Below are 20,767 nucleotides of genomic sequence, written 5' to 3'. Positions count from 1 at the left end.
TAAATGCAAAACAACGAACATCGACGTGAAATAAGCAAAATATAAATAAACTCTAAGGTCACCGATCACGTTTAACCAATGGCTCTGCTATTGACTCTGAAAATACTTTGCACTGTGCTTTATCTTATCAGATGTTCATGCTATTGTTAGGCTCAACATTCTACAGCAAAGCTGATCATGCAGAGCGATGCGTCAGGCGTGAAGACTTCAGACTCTGAGGCGTGATGGAAAACACTCCGTGAACAACGTCACAGAGGCGTTGTACATTACAAGTACAAAAACTAAACTGCTCGTTGTAGACTCGGGTGTGATGAATCATAGGAAACTTGATGAACAAAACACATGCATTGGATTGGACCGCCTCTTGGGTCAAATGTTCAGCTTTGTCAAACATTAGTTTGACTGAAACCAAACTCATGCAGAGAGATTCTCTGGAGTTTCAAAATGAATGAATCAACAGCTATACTCCCATTCACATATTTTTATGTGCCTTTTGGATTATCAACTCGTTTATTAAAGAAGAAAAAAAGACCACAGTGACTTCTTGCAACAAACTAAATTTCTCTGACTCAGATTTGCTCCAGTTTATCAGGAAGTGACCATTGGTTCACTGTTGTTTCTCATTGGATGGGAATGCTGATATATTCGCTAATCTTTTATGCAATATTCCAGTTTCCTCCAGTATCTTTGGATGGAAACAGAGCCAATGAATCAATCAATAATAACAAAAAAAGATTCATGTTGACAAAAATGAGAAAACTTGATATTTTCGCTAAAATTTGTGCATGTGTTATCTGTAGTTGCAAGACTTGGCCACTTGGTGGAAATAACAAGACTAAAAAAACATAGAAACAGCTGTAATTATGCAACTCTTATTCAGAGTGACATTACATTTGATCCAAGCTGTCTTTCTTTAAAATGGCATGTAAATCACTGTGGACATTGGCATCTCTTGGGAAACATGCCCATGACGCGCCAATGAATTTAAGCACTGATTACACAAGGTTAAAACAGGCCAATTGGAATGAAAATTGGTGCAAATGTTTGACTCATGATGCTAGAGGTCTGTGAGAAACCTGGAGGAAATTTGATTAGAAATATGAAAGAAACACAAGTTTTATACCTTGCATTTCACACAATATTCATATCTTACGTTAGATGTGCTCCTATTGAAAAGCTCTGCCTCAGATACCACTGCTGTCAATCAAGATGTTTGTGTTTAATATTTGACATTAATTAAATAAAAGTAACCTTAACAAACCTACTGTTAGCACAAGTCCTAGCATCAAAACAATAAATGGCATTAACATACACTAATGCAGCTATTTAAAACGGTAATATTTCACTGTTTAAATGCACTTGTGAGCATCAAACCTTTGAACTTCTGCATTTCAGTTCATGTGAACATTATATATGCATGCGTGCAATAAAAAGTGTAAATAGTCATAAAGATTGTGTTATTGTGGCTCTAATGAGCGCTGGGTCTCCTTTATTCGAGACAGTAGAGATTATACTCTACAATCAGATAACTAACAGCACTGAGCTCACGAAACACTGCTATCGGTGACTCATCACAACACATCAAAGTCTACAGCTAATGATGTCACACACCTAGCAACCGCATAGCAACCAGCCGGAATCTCATTCGCATTCATGAGGAGTGTGTTTGTTTCCCGCTGATGTGCTTCTGTGAATCCACCTTTACTATGATTAACCTCGCTCTGCTAATTCATATAATCTTCGTATTCATGAGCTGGTTATATAATAAATCTAGTTCTTATTTCAGTATAAACACACACAAGAGGAAAGTAGAAACATATTTTTAAGAACGTTTTGGTCTAAACGATGATCCCAGACCTGTGACCTTCATTGTTTTGCCAAAAAGCAAGGAAAGTAAATAAATAAAATAAAAGTTATGTGTTTCCCAGTGATGGGTTGCGGCCGGAAGGGCATTCACTGCGTGAAACATATGATGATAGGCTGGCGGTTCGTTTCACTGTGGCGACCCCTGATTAATAAAAGGGACTAAGCCGAAAAGAAAATGAATAAAAGTTGTTTCACTGAAGAAAGACAATTACAAAAGCTTAAAACAACACGAGGGAGTAAATGATGACACAATAATGACTGTTATTTGTAATTATAACTTGATAATTACATTCTGATCCATTGTTTTAGCCATGTAGTAAATAGATTTATATTTATCCAAATATAGCTAGATTTTGTGCCATCGCTATAGTTTTTAAAGATGTTATTTTATTTATTTGGCACTAAATCAAATATTTTCTTCATATTTTATATTTATTTATATTCATTTTTATATGTAGTGGTTGAAAATCAGGGATATTCCACCAAATACTGAGTGTGACTCTTCTGAAGTTAAGCACTGCTGTCTATTGAGCTTATTCTTCAATGCTGAAGTGCGCTCGGTTTTGCGATTGTTTTAGGACTTCCGACACAGCTGCCTATGGGAGAAATGACTAGGAGTAATAAATGGCAGAAAACGGTCAAACTGCTCGCTCTACAAACAAGTGTTTGCATGATTATACATAATAAGTAGAATAATATAATAAGAAAAGATCAGTTTGCAACGTAAAGCAGCATAACGAGCTGTTTTTAACCTCTAAAAATGAATGGACGTGAATGAGACCGGAAGTTTCGAGCCAAAATGATTCAAATGGCTGCGACCGCTCGTACGCTGAGAATAAGGTGAATAATTGAATATAAATGTATATAAAAAGTCCATTTGATCGCCAGGTCCAGTTGTTTCTCTATTTGTTGCTACATGAACCCTTATACATATATATAACATGTAGATCAGTTATGTCATACCATGCCTGCATGCAGTAAGAAGTGTAAGTAAAGCCATAAGTCATAAAGATTGTGGCTCTAATGAGCGCTGGGTCTCCTTTATTTGACAGATAGTAGAGATTATATTCGACAATCAACAAATTACTTAATTACTATTAAGCATTTTTTAATTACATTGCTAAATGAATTTAACACTAGATTAGTTTATAAGAACATTTTGCATTCGTAAATATGGTTTTATACATTTTTTAATATGTTTTCACAATAGATTATATTCTACTATATATATACATATATATACACACACACATCTATATATATATATATATATATATATATATATATATATATGCACACATACATAAACACATATATAAACATAAAAAACAAAAGACAAATGTATATATTTAATTTGTATTTTAAAAAATGTTAATTGCTTAAATTGAGATTTTTTTATATTGTATATATTTATTTTATTGCATTTTTATTCTACAATATTTAGCTGATTATCATGGACCAAAAAGCTTCAGAAGTCTTTCACATTGTTGTGGTTTCTCATAAAACTAATTATACGGTGCTATATTTATAAAACAATGAATATAACTATTTATTTTGTTATATGTATAATAATGTTAATATGTATAATATTTAGCTGATTAATACGCTGATGTCTCGTATGCTGATGTTTCGTAGTGATGTCTCTGAAGCCTTTCTTTACTAATCAATATAATGATGTCTCGGAGCTGCTGAAGATGTTCTTTGCCTCCTGATCTCCAGAAAGGACTTTTGTTTATAGGGAATGAAATAAAAATATAATGAGGACTATAAAATGTTAACTGGCGTAACCTTTGCATCCGCAGTGCTTTGTGTTTTTACAGGTAAATCCTGGATTTGAGTCGGAGTTATATATTAAACTGCATTTTAAACAAATGCATAAATGATACACACCATCACACCCCCTGAGTTTAGTTAGGAGTGTGTGAGTGAGCGACTCGTCTCTCTCACACACACACAGAGAGATGGATGCAGTGAGTGAAACCTCCAGCGTTCAGGAAAGACCCAAATGGGACAACAAGATCCAGTATCTGCTGACCTGCGTGGGATTCGCTGTCGGGCTCGGAAATATTTGGAGATTCCCGTATCTCTGCCAGATTTACGGAGGAGGTGATTTGCGATGGATTTAATCTAGAGCTTTTGGAGAGAAGTTATTCAATATTTTGTAAATACATAAAAATATTTAAATGAATCAGAATTGTACATTTTATAAATATAAACATTTTTAGTTTTTTATTTTACTTTATTAATTTTAATATTTATTTTTTACAATCTGCACTTTAAAAATAAATATAATTTAAAAAAAATTTATTTTACATTTCAGAAACATAAAAATATTTTTATTTTAATTATTTTAATTTTATTTTACAATTTTTGCACTTCAAATAAAAATACAAAACATTAAAAATTAATTTCACATTTTAGAAACAAAAATATTTTTATTTTTATTTAATTTAAATTTTGTTTACAATTTTTGCACTTTAAATAAAAATAAAAAACATTGAAATTAATTCAATTAAATGCTGAAATTAATTCATTTGACATTTTATAAATGTTAAAATATTTCAGCAATTTTCTTTTTTTCTTTTTATATTTATTAGCACTTTTACCTTTTACAATAGATGTATGTTGTTTTGTTTTTCAGATGACAGATGTAATTAAGAGCTTTCAAAATAAAGCTATTCACTATTTTTATTGAACTTTTTTCATGCATTAAAATGTAAAAAAAATTCAAATATTAAAGTATTTATACAATTGTCTTTTATTTGAATTATTGTAATATATATATATATATATATATATATATATATATATATATATATATATATATATATATATATATATATACCATTTATTTTTAAATACATACTTTTTAATTAATAAAAAAATTTATTTAATAAATCTAAAAATATTAATACATTTTTCTTTTCTTTTAATTATTTAACTATTTTTGACTATTTGCACTTAGAAATTTCAAGCAAATTTCATCAATGTCGACAAAAAACATTGACATAAAATTCTGAAGCATAAAGACAGAAAATATCTTTTTTGGTAAATAGTGGAGATATTATATTATTATACAGCTATTCATTACTTTTTAAAATATATTAACTCTAATAATTTAATCGAGTGTTAAATTCATTGAGCAATTGAACTGAATAAAAATGTTTAGTAATTGAGTAACACTTCATATTCGTTAACATAAACATCACATCTGAATTTAATAATTATAAAATGTCAAATTCACACCAAAGAATGCACTTGTTAATAAAATTCAATAAATTAACAATGAACTGCTGTAATTTTATTGACTAATGCTAATTATATTCAATTGTAAAGTCTTATGTAATATATAATTGTTGAATGTTATTTTCAGATTTGCAATGCTTTATTTTATAAATGATCATTTACTGTGAAGTTTTACCTGGTTCTTTATACAAATGCTTTACTATACGGTCTAATTTATGAATGCAAGCAGAAATACATTTATATAATACATTATTTGTTTAAATATTAGTCACTAAAATGCAACTGTTCACAATGTGTTCATGTTCATTCATCCATTAGTGTTATTGTAGCATTACAGAGTAACTACTGCAGTTATAAATTTACAGTCAGCAGAAGTTTTGGATTTTATTGTTTTTATTTTGGTTAAAGTTTTATTCATTTGCATGTCATTTTTTGCTCTTTGTTTGTTAGATTTTGTAGCATGCCTATAGCTTTTATTCATTTTATTTTATTTTAATTGTGCAACAACATAAGATTTATTTTCTGTACAATTTTATATTCATTTTCAGTCAATCTTTATTACACTCCTGGCCACTTTATTAGGTACACCTTACAAGTACCGGGTTGGACTGCCTTTTGTCTGTTGCCTTAATCCTTGGTGTCAGAGATTCAACAAGCTACTGGAAATATTCCTCAGAGATTTTGCTCCATATTGACATGATAGCATCACACAGTTGCTGCAGATCTGTCGGCTGCACATCCATGATGCCAATCTCCCGTTCCACCACATCCCAAAGGTGCTCTATTGGATTGAGTTCTGGTGACTGTGGAAGCCATTTGAGTACAGTGAACTCATTGTCATGTTCAAGAAACCAGTCTCAGTTTCCTGTTCTTAGCTGACAGGAGCGGCACCCGGTGTGGTCTTCTGCTGCTGTAGCCTCCTGTAGCCATCCGCCTCAAGGTTGGACGTGTTGTGTGTTCAGAGATGCTCTTCTGCAGACCTCGGTTGTAACGAGTGCTTATTTGAGTTACTGTTGCCTTTCTATCAGCTGGAACCAGTCTGGCCATTCTCCTCTGACCTCTGGCATCAACAAGGCATTTGCGCCCACAGAACTGCCGCTCACTGGATATTTCCTCTTTGTCGGACCATTCTCTGTAAACCCTAGAGATGGTTGTGCGTGAAAATCCCAGTAGATCAGCAGTTTCTGAAATACTCAGAGCAGCCCGTCTGGCAGCAACAACCATGCCACGTTCAAAGTCATTTAAATCCCCTTTCATCCCATTCTGATGCTCGCTTTGACCTGAAGCAGATCGTCCAGACCATGTCTACATGCCTAAATGCATCGACTTGCTGTCATGTGATTGGCTGATTATAAATTTGAAAATTTTGTTAACAAGCAGTTGGACAGGTGTACCTAATAAAGTGGCCAGTGAGTGTATGTCATTAACAAAAAATGTATGGTCCTAATTAAATATACTACCCATAGTTTCAACTTATTTATTATTTGTATTTGTAATTGAAAAAGAACTAACTACCGCAGTAAATGCAATTGCTAAATTCCCAGTGAGATTAGCTCAATTACACAAGCTGGATTCACTGGTCAGATGCGCTAGTACCACACTGAGGACATCTGCTGGTTACAAGCGGTAATGCCAAAAGAGATGCTTAAACTAAAAATAAACATCTTTATCATTCCTTAGTGTGGACACAAACACATTTATCTTTATTTATATAACTAGTGCGAAGCCTTCAGTGTCAACACAAGCATTAAGCCACTGCTGCAGTTCACAGAGTGGCCATATTTTATGATCTCTGCCAAATAAAAGGTTTTTAGAAGTTATTTTTAGTGTGAATGGGCCTTTAGCGTAAACACGAGCATTAAGCCACTTCTGCAGTTCACAGAATGGCCACCGGTGGCGCTATCACAACAGTTTTTTTGATTGTACATAAAGCTAGCGTTTGAAGGTTGATGTTCGGCTGTTTTTCAGGAGCGTTTCTGATCCCGTACCTGATCGCGCTGGTGTTCGAGGGTTTACCGCTGCTGTATCTGGAGCTCGCCATCGGGCAGAGTCTGAGGAAGGGCAGCATTGGCGTCTGGCACTCCATATCTCCACTGCTAGGGGGCGTCGGTGAGCCAAAAAACACACCACTCCTATCAGATGCACAAAACATTGACATTACAGCATTTACATTATATCACCACATACAACTGATGTTTTTTTTGTTTATTATGTTATATTTGTATGCTTTAGTAAAATAATGTGATTAAAATAGCTGCTCTTAATGTGAATATCTAGTAAAGTGTCATTTATATGTGATGTGAAGCTGATTTTTTTTTGTCTTCAGTGTTCATGATCTGTGTATGAGGATCTGGGGCTTCATGTACGAAGACTTGCGTTGAATTGATATTAAAACATTGCGTACGGACAAAAAAATTCAGATGTATGAAACACTGCGTACGCTGAATCCCACGCATATTCTCTATGTACATCCGAATTAACGTGGAACTGAGCGCACGTGCACGAGCGCAAAACCCCTCCCTGCCTCCTCCCCCTTATAAATATGGTAATGACTCTACTTTGGCAAAACCAAATGAAAAAGCAATGGCAAAAGCAAGTAAAAAGAGAAACTTTGAGCATAATGTGAACTGGAGGAGCTCCTTTTAGTGGTAGACCGGAGATGAACGGTGGTATTTGCAAGTTTGTCCTCCGGAATTAATAACAAAAGAAAAAAAATAGAGTGTGAGGGTTTAGCTGACGCGGTTAACACAGTGGGGTCTGAACTGCGAGTGAATTAAATAAGAAATGGTCAGATGTAAAGGTGTCAAATGTTGTAGCGTCTATTTAGGCTAAGTGCAAATAGCACACCTTGTTGGAATGAGCTAGTTGAGTGATTCCCGCCCATCACCGTTTGATTGACAGAGACAACAAAACTAAAGAGAGCGGCAAACAGCAGCGCGAGAGGCGTAGCTAGTAAAGCGCATGGCAACATGTTTTGACACGATCGATCATGAACCCGGTTTGAATCCCCCATCTACATATCAGATTGTGCCTACTCTTCATCACGAGGAAGTAGGAATCATTAATAAGTGTGTGTATTATGTTAAGCGGACTTGAGCATCACATATTATTTGCACATTTATTGAATGGAAATCTTTCCGATTCACGTATGCAAATGCGTCTTCAGATGGCGCCTGTATAGCAGTGTGCGTGCAGTCGATCGCTCCGATTACATTGGGAAAACCGGCGATCGCTGCAAATTGCGCTTTAATGTTTGGCTGGTTAACTGCATGGTATGGAAACCTTATATACCTGTTAGACATGCGGATGATCCTGTCTCATACAGCTGCCATTGCACGGTTCAGATACTGTGTAGTGTGCAATTTAACATAACTGCCTCTAGGAGTCGCCAATGGAAATAAAACACACACACACACAAGAAATGCACGTACGCCAGACATGAAGTTGGCATGGACCAACGCACATTCTCACCGTCATTTCATTGTTAGTAAATCCAAACGTGAGCCTGAAATCTGGCGTACGCAAAGTTATTGTGCGTACGCAGCGTTGATACATGAGACCCCTGATGATCAAGAAACACGATTATTATCAGTGTTGATGCATTTACAAAATGTTAATAAAATTGACAAAATTGTAAATAAAACATTTATGATTTAAAAAATATATTACACATTAAAAATGCATTAAATTATTAAAATGTGAATATATTAAAGTAAACAATTAAAATGTAAATATATTAAAGTAAACAATTAAAATGTAAATATATTAAAGTAAACAATTAAAATGTAAATATATTAAAGTAAACAATTAAAATGTAAATATATTAAAGTAAACAATTAAAATGTAAATATATTAAAGTAAACAATTAAAATGTAAATATATTAAAGTAAACAATTAAAATGTAAATATATTAAAGTAAACAATAAAATGTAAATATATTAAAGTAAACAATCAAAATGTAAATATATTAAAGTAAACAATAAAATGTAAATATATTAAAGTAAACAATAAAATGTAAATATATTAAAGTAAACAATTAAAATGTAAATATATTAAAGTAAACAATTAAAATGTAAATATATTAAAGTAAACAATTAAAATGTAAATATATTAAAGTAAACAATTAAAATGTAAATATATTAAAGTAAACAATTAAAATGTAAATATATTAAAGTAAACAATTAAAATGTAAATATATTAAAGTAAACAATTAAAATGTAAATATATTAAAGTAAACAATAAAATGTAAATATATTAAAGTAAACAATCAAAATGTAAATATATTAAAGTAAACAATAAAATGTAAATATATTAAAGTAAACAATAAAATGTAAATATATAAAGTAAAAAATTAAAATGTAAATATATTAAAGTAAACAATTAAAATGTAAATATATTAAAGTAAACAATTAAAATGTAAATATATTAAAGTAAACAATAAAATGTAAATATATTAAAGTAAACAATCAAAATGTAAATATATTAAAGTAAACAATAAAATGTAAATATATTAAAGTAAACAATTAAAATGTAAATATATTAAAGTAAACAATTAAAATGTAAATATATTAAAGTAAACAATTAAAATGTAAATATATTAAAGTAAACAATTAAAATGTAAATATATTAAAGTAAACAATAAAATGTAAATATATTAAAGTAAACAATTAAAATGTAAATATATTAAAGTAAACAATAAAATGTAAATATATTAAAGTAAACAATCAAAATGTAAATATATTAAAGTAAACAATAAAATGTAAATATATTAAAGTAAACAATAAAATGTAAATATATTAAAGTAAACAATTAAAATGTAAATATATTAAAGTAAACAATTAAAATGTAAATATATTAAAGTAAACAATTAAATGTAAATATATTAAAGTAAACAATAAAATGTAAATATATTAAAGTAAACAATCAAAATGTAAATATATTAAAGTAAACAATAAAATGTAAATATATTAAAGTAAACAATTAAAATGTAAATATATTAAAGTAAACAATTAAAATGTAAATATATTAAAGTAAACAATTAAAATGTAAATATATTAAAGTAAACAATTAAAATGTAAATATATTAAAGTAAACAATTAAAATGTAAATATATTAAAGTAAACAATTAAAATGTAAATATATTAAAGTAAACAATCAAAATGTAAATATATTAAAGTAAACAATAAAATGTAAATATATTAAAGTAAACAATTAAAATGTAAATATATTAAAGTAAACTGATATATTTTGAATAGATGAATAGAAAAACCAAATGAATAGAAATTCAGCTCTATTTTTGGTGACATTTTTAGCTTTGACTTTCACTTTTCATCAATGTATTGCATTTATTGTATTTTTAGTGTTAGTATATCACAATTGTCAACGAATAACACATTAAAATAGTTCTTAATCATCAAATCCTCCTATTATACAGATTTCAGAAGGATCATGAACACTGAAGACTGCAGTAAATCTGAAAATGCAGCTTTACATCACAGAAATAAATGCCACTTTAAATCATGCTTCCCTTGTAAACAGCTATCTGAAGTTATAATATTATTTAGCATTTTTTTGGATCAGATAAATGTGGTTTTATTGACTTTGGGTCAGTTGTGCACTTTATAATATGTTGTGCAACGCAGTGATTCTCCAAGGTGAGTTACTGTAAGCATTTTATGAGTTCATAAAGGCATTATAGTGTTATTATGGTGTAAATGTGATGTACTGTGTGCAGGCGTGGCGTCAATGGTCGTCTCCTTCCTGGTGGGGCTGTTTTATAACACTATTCTGGCTTGGGTTTTGTGGTATTTCTTCCATTCGTTTGAGGATCCGCTTCCCTGGAGCCAGTGTCCCATCAATGACAACCTGGAGGGTACAAAAAACGTCCAAAACACACACAAACATGAGAAAATATATGCACGTCATCAACAAACACACTGAAAAAATAAACACTCATCATTCATAACCAAACCAACATGAGAAATCACATCAGTCGGTCTCACAAATGACCTGCACATACTCATAAATTGTGTTTAATTCACAATACAGAAATAACAAAGCACAATAAATAAAATAATATAAAAATATACAGTAATATGAATAAAGTAATATATAATATAAAATATACAGTGAAATAATATGCATGCAAATGTGAATAAATTTAACAAATATATTTATTTAAATTAAATAATTAAATAATTACATATTAAACATTTATTAAATGTAAAATATAAAATAATGTAAATATAAAAATACTTGCATGCATAGACAAAAAAAATAACTTAAAACATAAATATTTTTGAAAGATAAATAATAAATAAACGTGCTAAGATAAATAAAAATATTAGCACATTAAAATTAATACAAAATAATATGATTCAAATAAAAATACTAAATGTATAAAAACACATAATACATAAAATTAAGTAAAAATAAAATATAAGAAATTTAATAATATAAAAAATACAAGTACATAAAAATAAATATGCAAAAATAAAATATAAAAATGCATAATTAGGTAAAAGATTTAACATTGTTTGCTGATATAGAGTGTTTATATGTTTATATAGAGTGCTGATATGTGTGTGTGTGTGTTTCAGGCTATGTGGAGGAGTGTGTGTCCAGCACGCCGGTGAACTATTACTGGTACAGACAGACTCTGAACATCAGCCCAGATATTGAGCAGAGCGGCTCTCTGCAGTGGACGCTGGTGGTCTGCCTCGCCACGGCCTGGAGCATCGTCTACATCTGCTTCATACGCGGCATCGAGACCATCGGCAAGGTCACGCTTAATTATCATCATATACACACTCAAAGCCATGATATCAACACCTCAACATTACTCACAGAAATACAGTATATATATACATTCTACAGCATGCAAAATAAACAAAGCAGATTTGCTCCTTTATGTCAGTATAGATGTGAGTGTGTGAGCAGTATGGTGCTGATATAGTGTGTATTGCGTTGTGCAGGCTGTGTATGTGACGTCCACATTCCCGTACCTGGTGTTGACCATCTTCCTGGTGCGAGCGCTGACGCTGCCCGGAGCCACAGACGGCCTGCAGTACCTGTTCACTCCAGACGTGAGCCCTCATACACACACACACACACACACACACACACACACACAGTTTCAAATGTAACTGTCAATATGGATCTAACAAAGGAAGCTCCGCCTACAAGTGAAGGAGCCAATCATCGATGGCTCTTAATTTGTCCTTTAGGAAATGATTGGAACGCAGTGGCGCAGTGGTTAGCACCGTCACCTCACAGCAAGAAGGTCGCTGGTTCAAGTCCCGGCTGGGTCAGTTGACATTTCTGTGTGGAGTTTGCATGTTCTCCCCATGTTGGCGTGGGTTTCCTCCAGATGCTCCGGTTTCCCAAACAAGTCCAAAGATATGCAGTATAGGTGAATTGGGTAAGCTAAATTGTCCATAGGGTGTGTGTGAATGAGAGTGTATGGGTGTTTCCCAGTGATGGGTTGCAGCTGGAAGGGCATATGCAGCGTAAAACATATGCTGGAATAGTTGGCAGTTCATTCCGCTGTGGCGACTCCTCAATAATAAAGGGACTAAGCCAAAAAGAAAATGAATGAAGGAATGAAATGATCCGATATTTGGAAGATGTGCGTTGGTGACAAAATAAATAAGACTGATGAATGAATAAAGGCAGAGCAGGAACAAGACACGCCCTGATAGCCCCACCCTACAGCATTTATAGCCCCACCCTAAAGCACTGATAACCCCGCCCTAAAGTACTGATAACCCCTCCCTAAAGTACTATGTAATGTAATGTAATGTGTATTTATATAGCGCATGTATTGTGTATGGCCATACACCCAAAGTGCTTCACAATCATGAGGGAGGGGGGTCTCTCCACACCACCACCAGTGTGCAGCATCCACTTGGATGATGCGACGGCAGCCACAGGACAACAGCACCAGTGCGCTCACCACACACCAGCTATAGGTGGACTGGAGAGAGAGTGATAGAGCCAATTCAGTGTATGAGGATGACTGGGAGGGACGATGGAGGTAATTTGGCCAGGACACCAGGGTTACACCCCTACTCTTTTCCAGAAGTGCCATGGGATTTTTAATGAGCACAGAGAGTCAGGATCTCAGTTTAACGTCTCATCCGAAAGAGGTGCACCCACTGACAGTATAGTGTCCCCTTCACTATATTGGGGTGTTAGGACTCACACAGACCACAGGTTGAGCGCCCCCTGCTGGCCACTCTAACACCACTTCCAACAGCAACCTAGTATCCCCATGTAGTCTCCCATCCAGATACTGACCAGGCTCAGCCCTGCTCAGCTTCAGTGAGTAACCGCTCTTGGGCTGCAGGGTGATATGGCTGTGGCTAAGTGCTGATAGTCCCACCCTAAAGGACTGATAGCTCCGGACTAAAGGCATTCCATGTGACCAGAAGTAGTTTCGAGGGTGGAGAGAAGGTTGTGGTATTTGATTATAAGTGTAAATTAACACTACTATCTACATATAAATTAAGAAAAGGACATTTTAATTTCATGCCCACTTTAAAGAGATAGCATCTGCCTGAAAGGTGTTTCAGGATGGCCTGCAAATGAAATGCCTTAAGGGACTTTACCACACATGAGCTCAGTCTGACCGTTTGAGTGTGTGTGTGTGTGTGTGTGTGTATGTGTGTGTGTGCAGTGGACGCTCCTCACAAACCCTCAGGTTTGGCTGGACGCTGCAACACAGATCTTCTTCTCTCTGTCTCTGGCCTTCGGTGGACTCATCGCTTTCTCCAGCTACAACCCCAAAAAGTACAAAAACACACACTTATTCTCATGTTAAACACTAGATCACCCTGCTTCACGTGCGCTACACACTACTGCTAATATTTAGGAAAATTCAGACACTTAGAGAATATCAGCATTATGATATAGATCAAGATATCGTAGCTTTTCTGTAAATGTAATCAATTAATAGTTTACATATAATAACATGCAGAACTATTGACTTCTTACATGTTTAAGTATATACTCATTCATATGTGATCATATTTCTCATCTTATTAAGACTTTCAGGGCACATGTTTGATTAATTATAAACACTTTTCAAAACTAATGAGTACAGGTTCAACATAATAATAAAAATACCACTAAATATAAAGTATATTGTCTACATTGTACATTCAAGCTTGAAAATTTCTGTTATCCGTGTCACTGTCTGCATCTCCGTAAAGGCGTTTAATATTGCACTCATATAAGTGATGAAAGAGTATTAGCATGAACATTGTATTTTGAGAAGCCATGCTATAAACGATAGAGCATATTGTGAAACATATTGCACAGCTCTAGACACTGTTAGTATAAAATGCATTATAATTACAGACATAATACTGCAGTGGTGGAAAGAGTACTGAAAAATCATACTCAAGTAAAAGTACCATGACTAGCCTAAAAATGTAGTGCGAGTAGAGTAAAAGTATCTGCTGTAAACATGACTCAAAGTATGAGTAAACAGTAGAGCTTTCAACAGTACTCTAGAGTAGTGAGTATTACGCTGTAAAAAGCATTTACATGTAATTTGTGGACGTGTGTAAACGTAACATTCTGTAGTGCATTAGTTATTGCCCAGCAGGCACACAACATCATAAGACGTTAATATTAGGTTAGATTTAGGTTGTGATGTCAGGTGACTAAACTTCAATGTCTAGCCAGCGTCTAAGAACAATGTTATTTTGATGTCCAATAACGACGTCAAATGACGTTGATATTTGGTTGATTTTAGGTTGTGTTAGAAACTGACCCAAATCCAAAGTCCTGCCAACATCTTAAACCAGCGTCATATTGACGTCAAACACTAACATTTATTCATAAGGCAACCAAAATCCAACATCTGATAGATGTCATTGTGGTAATGTCTACACAACGTCAAGCTGTAGCATCATTAGACGTTGATATTTGGTTGATTTTAGGTTGGACGTTGGACGTTAGACATTGACGAAGGCCTGACGTTGGGTTCTGACGTCAAACTGATTTTCAATTCCAAATAAAATGCAACGTCCCCATGATGTTGGGGTACAACGTCAATCTGACGTCATGTTGACATCTTGTGCCTGCTGGGTGTTTAAGGCCATTTGGGTCATCATACAATAAACATCCGTCATCTTCTCATCAGTGATCATCTCTGGGTCATTGTGTGTAGAGATTTTCAACATCTTCTTGGACACTTTTAATGCTTCCAAACAGTTTGCTGCATTTATAAATCGCCCATGTCTTGAGGTAGTTCAGTATGAGGTGATTTACCTACAACAGTGTGGGCGATTTGATTGGATGGGAATCACAGGACTGATTATTCTAATCCCCATAGACAAGAACAAATGTAGTGACTGCAGGTTGAAGGACAGTAGTGGAGTAAAAGTACCGATACTGCACTAAACATGTGCTCAAGGGAAAGTAAAAGCACACGTTTATAAAACTACTCAGTAAATTACAATTCCTGAGGAAATCTACTCGATTACAGTGGCTGGAGTATTTGTAATTTGTTACTGCACACCTTTGGTTATGAAACATATTCTTACATGTGTAACAGACGTGTGTGTGTGTGTGTGTGTGTGTGTGTGTGTGTTTCTCACAGGAATGACTGTGAGCGTGATGCTCTGTTTGTGGGAATCATTAACAGTGCGACGTCTCTCTACGCTTCCATTCCCATCTTCGCCATCCTGGGCTTCAAAGCCACCAGCAACTTCAACTCCTGCGTCAACAGGTGAGAGAACACACTCAATCCTGCAGAACAACACACTTACAGCAGAGACATGAGCTTTTGCACCCTAGCAACCACCCTAAACAATTTAACAACTGCCTAGCAACCACCCAGAACACCCTAGCAGCTGATTATCAAGCACTTAGCAACCACCCATAACACCCTTTAACAACCACCGAGAACAACCTGGCAACAGCTTAGCAACCACTTAGTGACCACACAGAACTAGCTAGTAACCACCAAGAGCACCCAACCAAGTGTTTAGCAACCATGCAGCAACCACTTAGAACTAGACTCTTAGATACCACCTAGCAACAACCCAGAAACACCAACAACCTTCAAACCAGCCAGAACAATTTAGAAACTCCTTAGCAACCACCCCAAACAACCCTAGCAACAACTCAGAACAGAGGTGTTTAGCAACCACCATCCCTCCATCCATCTGAAGATCCATCCAAATATCCACCCATCAATCTAGCAACAACCTTAGCAACTACTTATCAACTACCCAGATCACCTTAACAACAGCCTAGCAACCACTCAAAACAATGTAGCAACTGCTTAGCAACCACCCGTCCATCTTTCCATCTACACGGAGTGATACGGAGGTGTGTTTCAGAGCTCTGAGCTGCTGTTGTTGTTGCGTTTCAGTAATATTCTGGACCTGACGAATGCTTTCGACATCGGGGACAAAAACATCACGCTTGAGAACTACGACAGCTGGCTGAGGGACCTGAACGCCAGCGATCCTGACAGAGTCTCCAGTCTGAACCTCAAACACTGCGTCCTGAAGAACTTCCTGGACCAGGTCAGCCATCACAAACACCAGCAGCTTCATGCCATATAGTGACATCTAGAGTTGAGTGATAGCATAGCCACATACGGTGACGATAACCGTTCAGGCTGTTGAGAAGTGCTATATATACAGGGTTCATACACATTTTTACTACTGAAATTTCATGACTTTTCCAGAACTTTCAAGTAAATTTTCATGACCTACTGATTCATGTAATGTCTACATATACATGATAAATACAACAATCTATTTTTATATCTGTGTACAATTGATTTTGATAATGCTTAAACAGCACTAATAATTTAAGAGCAAGTTTTGGGCAAGGACAGAAAAGAAATAAAGACAGCCAACCTATATTCAAGTTAGGGCTGCACAATATATGGTTTCAGCATCGATACCGTCGTGTCCATCCTCAATCGTCACATCGCAGGATTTGCAATGTTGGGATTATAGTTTAATACAGAGTTTGAGCATAATGGAGTAAAAGTTTATCATCTCCATGCATTTTTAAAGAGAGAGTTCACACAAAAATGACTTACCATTTTCATCACCCCCTTCACTTGTTTCAAACATACTTTTATTTTTAAATTGAACAAAAAAAGAAGACAATTTAATAACTCCTTTAGTATTGAAACAAGTGAAGTGTGAGTAAATAGTTTCAGTTTCCTTTATGTTTGTTATTCAAAACATCACAATAAAATTGTAATGCAGAACGGAATTACATTGCAAGACATTCATGAAATAACATCGCTATACAAACACTATAATATCCTAACATGATCAACAAGCTTTTATAATTACATAAAAATATCAAATATAGCTATATAAAGATAGATCCGAATTTAAAAATCTCTGAAGAGAATAACTTAATACTGACATACCTATTCCACCATTTGTTATAATAGTTGTACTATTTACAATTTACGCTAGTTTAACTATTTATTGATTTATTATTTCACACTAGCTCTCAATAGTGTTTAAGAAATGGTACTATTCAAAAATCTAATAATGACAGGATAAAAACTAGCACGAAACCGCACTGATTTGCACTGAAATAGTGAGTACATTTGAATCTTTAAGTAAACTGATTTTGGGGCGACGCAGTGGCGCAGTAGGTAGTGCTGTCGCCTCACAGCAAGAAGATCGCTGGTTTAAGCCTCGGCTGGGTCAGTTGGCGTTTCTGTGTGGAGTTTGCATGTTCTCCCTGTGATCGCGTGGGTTTCCTCAGGGTGCCACACAGTCCAAAGACATGCGGTACAGGTGAATTGGGTAAGCTAAATTGTCTGTAGTGTATGATGACTGACAAAAACACCAACTGCATTTGGTCTGAAACGGACCTGGCGTTCATAGTGTGTATTATTACGTGTGTTCAGAGTGCGTCAGGAACGGGTCTGGCGTTCATCGTGTTCACGGAGGCGGTGATCGAGATGCCGGGCTCTCAGGTGTGGGCTGTGCTCTTCTTCGTCATGCTCTTCAGCCTCGGACTCTCCTCAATGTTCGGCAATCTGGAGGGAGTGTTGACACCCCTGCTGGACCTGCACATGGTGCCCCGCTGGATGCCCAAAGAGATCTTCACTGGTACACACACACACACACACACACACACACACACACGTTTGTTTTTGTGAATTGTGGGTACATTACATAGGCTTTCATTGTTTTTATACAGTACAAACGGTATGCATACACAGACACACACACACACACACACACACAATCAAGCACACACAGAAACACATGCACGGTCATTTTACTGACATGATGATATGCTAATGGTATGATGATGTCAATGGGATGATGATATGCTAATGCTATGATGATATGCTAATGGGGCAGGTCTGATCTGCGTGGTGAATTTCCTGGTGGCTCTGATCTTCACTCTGGGATCTGGGAATTATTGGCTGGAGATCTTCAACAGTTACGTGGGTTCAGTGCCGCTGCTCGTCATCGCCTTCTTCGAGATCATCGCCGTCGTCTGCTTCTACGGCATGAAGCGGTACGAACATTCACTTTAACACATTCATCAACTCACTACTAGTCAATCTTTAACAGCCGACAGATGCAGCAACAGATCAAATTTATACAGTTATTATTATTATTATTATTATTGAATTTTTACATTTTATTTTAAGTTTTACATTTTTATTCTTATTGCAAATCATTTTGCAAAAACGTCTGTGTTTAAAACTATTTTTATAAACGCACACACACACACACACACACACACACACACACACACGCACACACACACACACACACACACACACACACACACACACACACACACGCACACACACACACAGCTATTATTTTTAATTATTCATTCCTTTTCTTTTCGGCTTAGTCCCTTTATTAATTTGGTCGCCACAGCGGAATGAACCGCTAACTTATCCAGCATATGTTTTACACAGCGTATGCCCTTCCAGCCGCAACCCATCACTAGGGAAACACCCATACACACTCATTCACACACATACACTACGCACAATTTAGCCTACCCAATTCCCCTATAGCGCATGTGTTTGGACTGTGGGGGAAACCGGAGCACCCGGAGGAAACCCACGCCAACACGGGGAGAACATGCAAACTCCACACAGAAACACCAACTGACACAGCCGAGGCTTGAACCAGCGACCTTCTTTCTGTGAGGCGATCGTGCTACACACTGCGTCACCGTGACGCCGATTTTAAATGATAATCATTTCAAATAAAAAAATAAATGTAAAATTCAGATTTCAGAAAATCTTAAAATCAGTGAACATTTCTGAACACTTTATGTAGACACTTTTCTCAAAACTCAATGATTTTTCTCAAAATCTCAGCGATTTATTCTCAAAATGAGTCAGTTTATCAACATTTTATTTCAAAAATAATTCCAGCAACTGAAGGAGCTTAATCTCACATTATTATGACTGCAGATGGCTTTGATTTATTTTTATTTTACTATTCTAATCTGCCTATGCCAATACATCACATGACCATTAACCAGTATGTAGCCAATAAGTGAGCTTGTGAAAGTGTTGTTGAATTATGACGCACATAACTTAGCTCTCGCTGACAGTGTTTTCTCTGTGTTTCAGTTTCAGCGACGACATCGAGATGATGACGGGACGGCGGCCGAACCTGTTCTGGCGCTGCTGCTGGATGGGCATCAGTCCTGTCATGCTGCTGGTGGTGCTGGTAGCGTACGTGGTGGTGCAGGTCCAGAAACACCCCACATACCCCGCCTGGAACCCACAATACGTCAGTCACACATGCAAACACATACACACTCAGCATAGTCAGACAAACACTTCAAAAATTCTGTACACTCTGGGCAGAGTAACTCCCCTTTGGTTATGCTGGTGTCTGTTTTTGCCCCATTGACTTCCATTATAATCACATTTATTGATTGTAAAGCCATGACAGCAGGTTAGATATTAAATTATGTGTGTGTGTGCAGGTGAACTTCCCGGAGACGGAGGAGAAGCCGTACTCCACCTGGGTTTTCTCCATCTGTGTGTTGCTCAGCTCCGTTCCTGTGATCTCCATCCCAATAGTGGCTCTGTACAGACTCATTAGAAGATGCACACACACACAATCACACAGCGGTTACCCTAACCCATACACCAACCAGAGCTACACTGACGACACACACACACAGAGCTTCAAGCAGATCTAACACACAACCACACACACACACACACAAACACAGCGGCTACCCAAACCAGAGCTACACTGACGACACACACACAGCCAAAGCTTCAAGCAGAACACACACACACACACACACACGCACACAAATATAATGAGGCAAAAAGTATTTGTTTGTGTAGAAAATGTAAATGTTTATGTATTTTGTGCTTGTTGTCGGGACTCATGTTTGAGTAAAATCATACTGAGAATAAATCATATATAATTTATTGGAAAATTTGGGTTTTTCAAATATTTTGCCACAGAATTTGCATTTTAAACATGAGTTTTAGTAATAATACACAATATTTGACTAGATATTCTTCAAGATACTAGTACTCAGCTTTAAGTAACACACATTATTGTCAATAGTTTAAAGGCTTAACTAAGCAAATGACTGGACAGCAGGGTTTTGTTCTGTAAATAATCAAAAATAATCATATCTTAAAGGG

General features: G+C 35.4%; 1 protein-coding gene across 1 annotated transcript; it reads left to right on the top strand.

Moving 5' to 3' along the window:
- Positions 1 to 3,779: 3,779 nt before the first annotated feature.
- slc6a18 (solute carrier family 6 member 18) lies at positions 3,780 to 20,574 on the top strand. The gene is made up of 12 exons (XM_056480400.1): positions 3,780 to 3,972; positions 7,081 to 7,221; positions 10,847 to 10,984; positions 11,712 to 11,893; positions 12,087 to 12,197; positions 13,790 to 13,902; positions 15,722 to 15,850; positions 16,499 to 16,655; positions 18,017 to 18,221; positions 18,480 to 18,639; positions 19,724 to 19,886; positions 20,086 to 20,574. Exons 1-12 carry the CDS (start codon positions 3,828 to 3,830, stop codon positions 20,302 to 20,304), a joined length of 1,863 nt encoding a protein of 620 aa, XP_056336375.1. The 5' UTR covers positions 3,780 to 3,827; the 3' UTR covers positions 20,305 to 20,574.
- The last annotated feature ends 193 nt before the right edge of the window (positions 20,575 to 20,767 follow it).

Source organism: Danio aesculapii, chromosome 19 (assembly GCF_903798145.1).
Source record: "Danio aesculapii chromosome 19, fDanAes4.1, whole genome shotgun sequence".
Classification (NCBI taxonomy): domain Eukaryota; kingdom Metazoa; phylum Chordata; class Actinopteri; order Cypriniformes; family Danionidae; genus Danio; species Danio aesculapii.
The sequence above is the reverse complement of the archived record's forward strand: the minus strand, read 5'-3'. Positions and strand labels throughout refer to the sequence as shown.